The sequence below is a fragment of the Oncorhynchus mykiss genome, chromosome 9 (genome assembly GCF_013265735.2).
Source record: "Oncorhynchus mykiss isolate Arlee chromosome 9, USDA_OmykA_1.1, whole genome shotgun sequence".
Taxonomy (NCBI): Eukaryota; Metazoa; Chordata; class Actinopteri; order Salmoniformes; family Salmonidae; genus Oncorhynchus; species Oncorhynchus mykiss.
Window position 1 is genome coordinate 5,982,569 of NC_048573.1, and position 4,524 is coordinate 5,987,092.

Below are 4,524 nucleotides of genomic sequence, written 5' to 3' on the forward strand. Positions count from 1 at the left end.
AAAGTGGAGCATTGGAACTACAGAACCACGGAATCACAGAACCACGGAATCGTGCAACCATGGAAACCACAGAACAGAGAAACCATTGACTGGTTTGGTTGATTGTTGATGTGTCCCTCGGGTATTTGGACAGCTAAATAATCGTTAGAGAACTATTGATTGATTTATCAGTTGACATCGGACAATTGAAATAATCGTTAGTCTTAATTTTCACATTATATTTTATTACAGGAGTACATTTTAAGAATCACAGTTGAAAAACACTCATATTTGAACTAAGTGAATTGTTGGGATCTGTAAAAAATGAAATACACATTCTGTACAGAAAGACAGACAGACAGCGATAGACATTTGCATCCCAAATGACACCCTAGTCCCTAGTTAGTTCACTACTTACCATAGGACTCTGATCAAAAGCAGTATAGGGAATAGGGTGTCAAATGGGACACAAACAGAGAAAATAACCAATGAAGTCATGTGACACTTCAATACTGAACCTCGCAAGTAATTGTCTTCTTAATATTAATAATAAATGAATGTGGTGATAATAATAATAATTATTAGTATAATAATTATAATGATAATTATAATAATAACCCAAAATAAGAATAATTATTACAATAAACAATATTAACTTATTCAACGCTGTTTTACAATATAACTGAAATAATTCATATCATACTAAATATAAAGATATTTACCAACAAACAGACTTTTGACATTTATACTAAATCTCTGGAAATATAATAAAAATGGCAACTTAAAATAATAATATTTTATTACAATAAGAAATATTAATAGTCAATAATAATAATATTAGGGTATTAGATAGAACAGGTGTTAACTCATGGCTTACGTACTAAACACAAGAATCAGAATAAACAGAACTCCCTCTTTGCTTTTCACAAAATACAAATATTTGCTAAGTACAATTTTAAAATACAATAAAAAAAACGAGAAATCTCACTTGCAATTTATATATGATATATATATATATATATATATATATATATATATACATATATATATATATATATATATATATATATATATATATATATATATATATAACTGTCATCTAGAAACACACAAGCAGCTCACTGTACTTATAGTATGTGTAGACAATCAGTGGTGTAGTTGGTCCCAGAATATATATATATCTGTAGAAGACGGTAGTAGAATATCATTTATAGAAGCTTTTCCCAACAGTCCCTGGGTCCTAGCTCCCTCCAGATAAAACTCCCAACTGTCCAAGGATTTTCGGGATTTTGTTTCAGAATGTTCCAGAATGTTCCGGAATGTTTGTGAATTCCAAAAATGTTTGTGAGTTCCAAAAATGTTTGTGAGTTCCAGAATGTTTGTGAGTTCCAGAATGTTTGTGAGTTCCAGAATGTTTGTGAGTTCCAGAATGCTTGTGAGTTCCAGAATGTTTGTGAGTTCCAGAATGTTTGTGAGTTCCAGAATGTTTGTGAGTTCCGGAATGTTCATTAAGTTCTAAGTGTTCTTTTGCCGAGTTATAAAGGAAGTAGTTTTGTTTTGGAAGTATTTTCTCTCCGTATCCATGATGGACATTTCCTGGTGTTGGGGTTACTAATAAGTTCCAAAAATGATTCTGATTGTGCAATCGTCTCACGTTGTTAAATCTCATTAGCTAATAAAGTTTAGATTTTTCTTGAAATCAATTTTGCATTTTTGTGTTGATAAAGAGGAGCAGCTAGTCAAAATGTCACCTTCACGTCCCACAGAGCACAACAACACTCTGCTCCAACTGAAATACAAAACAAAAAGAAAGCAACTCTCAAGCAGCAAGTATATAGGTCTCCTCTCCTCCTCCATCTGTCTCTCTCTTCCCCTCTCTCTCTTTATCTCTCCCTGTCGTCTTCTCTTTCTTTATCTCCCCTTCTCTTTCCCTCTATCATTCTTCCTCCAGCTTAGACGATTCTGATAGCTTTAGAAAAATGGTTCTCCTTTATATCCGTAACACATCCAGTCAAGCAAAGAGGCAGATATCAGGCCAAGCGACGGACACACGGACACATCGTCCGATGACATCATAGCACAGATTCGAGGGTTTGAAGGGGAAGGGGGATGATTGGGAACAACTGATCGTCTCTTATGTGCAGGTTGAGTAAAAAAAAAAAAAAAAAATGAAGATATGAAAATACGTCCAATGAAAGATCCCCTTCCACACCTGAGCTATTAACACACAATCCTAAAGTCCTTTCCAGCTTTTGAGTCTCTCTTTCGCATTCTCCCTGAAGTCCTTTATAGCAGAGGGTCTGTTTCAACCCCATCCTGGAGAATTATAGTCCATTTTCCGGGTAAAAACGCCTCACTTAACTAATCGTGATAGTTGATAGGTTGCTAGCTGGATTGTTTGAGAGACGTGTGTTAGAGCTGGAAGAATGTAAAACCTTACCACTTGCCAGGACTGGATTTGGAGCACCTTCATATATACAAGTGTGTATGAACCCACCTCTGACCCTTCTCTCTCTAGCTCTGGATGCTTCATTCACTTTAAGAGTCTCTCTCTCTCTCTCCTGTGTAGATTATCCTGTCTGTTATCCTTTCCCTAAGCTTCTTAAATCATTATACCCTGTTTTATCCCATTATGTCGTTCGTTCTTCCCTACCTCCATCCATCCCTCTAATCCAAATACACTCCCCTTAAGAATCTGTTTCCTAATTGTGCATAACTTCTCTCAACATTAAATCTTCTGTTTTTAATTCATTCATTATATTACATTACTTTTCATTTTATACATAGTTTTGTATATTTCTTGGAAAACAAACGGAGATTATACACTTTTTTTTTGGCAGCATTCTGTTCTTCTTCTTAGTCTCCCAGAAAGTTCCAATGACCTACCAATAGCACGACAAAAGAGAAGGAATCGGAATTCAGAATGTTCCTTTTTAGAGTTCAACGGAGACATCCAACATTCCAAGACATCAGCAAAATGGGGTAAAAAAAAAAAAAGGATGCTAGATCAGTCCTGACCTCCCATCCTCCTTTTATTCTCTCTGCCATGTCCTCCTCCTCTCTCTCATTTCTCCTCCCTCTATTCCATCCTTCCCTTCCTCCTTCCCCCGTGCTTCGTCCAATCCAAATCAACGATCTACACCGCGGCTCCCAGCAGCTCTTCCGTCTTGATGTCGGCTAGTAGATCTGACGGAATCTCGTTCTGGTTAGAATCCAGACCGTAGAACTTCACCTTCAACCCGTCCACTGGGTGAACCACCGGCACCGTCACCACTCTAGGAAAATTCCGGGTCGCCAGCTCAAACCGGCTGGTGCTGGCCAGCTCGATGGCCAGTATACGGAGGAAGAGAGTGGCGAGCTGTTTGCCGAGACAGGAGCGGATGCCGCCGCCGAACGGGAGGTAGTGGAAGCGTCCCTCCTTGTCTTCGCTGCGTTCCTGGGAGAAGCGGTCGGGGTCGAAGGCGTCCACGTCCTTGAAGACGGAGGAGGTATCGTGTGTGTCTCTGATGCTGTACATCACACTCCAACCCTTCGGGATCTGTACCCCCTGGGGACAGAGAGAGAGAAACGGGGAAGAGTCATTTACAAGACAAGACAACGGACAAGACAAAATACAAGACACAATATCAGAGAAGACAAGACAAATGACAAGACAACAGACAAAATATAAGACAAGACAAAATATAAGACAAGACCAGAAAAGATAAGACAAAATATAAGAGAAGACAAGACAAAATATAAGAGAAGACAAGACAACGGACAAGACAAAATATAAGACAAGACAAGACAACTGACAAGACACAAGACAAGACAAAATATAAGAGAAGACAAGACAAAATATAAGAGAAGACAAGACACAATATAAGAGAAGACAAGACAAAATATAAGAGAAGACAAGACAAAATATAAGAGAAGACAAGACAAAATATAAGAGAAGACAAGACACAATATAAGAGAAGACAAGACACAATATAAGAGAAGACAAGACACAATATAAGAGAAGACAAGACAAAATATAAGAGAAGACAAGACAAAATATAAGAGAAGACAAGACACAATATAAGAGAAGACAAGACACAATATAAGAGAAGACAAGACAAAATATAAGAGAAGACAAGACAACGGACAAGACTAAATATAAGAGAAGACAAGACAAAATATAAGAGAAGACAAGACAACGGACAAGACAAAATATAAGACAAGACAAGACAAAATATAAGAGAAGACAAGACAACGGACAAGACAAAATATAAGACAAGACAACAGACAAGACAAAATATAAGACAACAGACAAGACAAAATATAAGAGAAGACAAGACAACGGACAAGACGAGACAAAATAATAGACAAACGACAAGAAAACACAAGAAGACAAGATGGGAAGGGAGAGAGAGAGAGAGAGATTAACAGATGACACAATACAAATCTAACACTCACGTCTAGTTCAAATGTCTGCAGGGCCGTCCTGTAACCCCCAGACACGGGCGTGAAGAGCCTCAGCACCTCCTTAATCACACAGTCCAGATACTTCAGACTAACGATGGT

The 4,524-nt window shown here is 37.6% G+C and overlaps 1 protein-coding gene across 1 annotated transcript in view; it reads right to left on the reverse strand.

The window, feature by feature from the left end:
• Positions 1-203: 203 nt before the first annotated feature.
• LOC110531356 (cytochrome P450 26B1) overlaps positions 204-4,524 on the reverse strand; it is a 41,978-nt gene continuing 37,657 nt past the window's right edge. The window contains exons 6-7 of the mRNA XM_036987185.1: positions 4,417-4,524; positions 204-3,526 (exon numbers count right to left, since the gene is read on the reverse strand). The exon at positions 4,417-4,524 is cut by the window's right edge and continues 174 nt beyond it. Coding sequence (XP_036843080.1) covers positions 3,116-3,526; positions 4,417-4,524 — 519 coding nt within the window. The 3' untranslated portion in view covers positions 204-3,115. The remainder of the gene's footprint in view (positions 3,527-4,416) is intronic.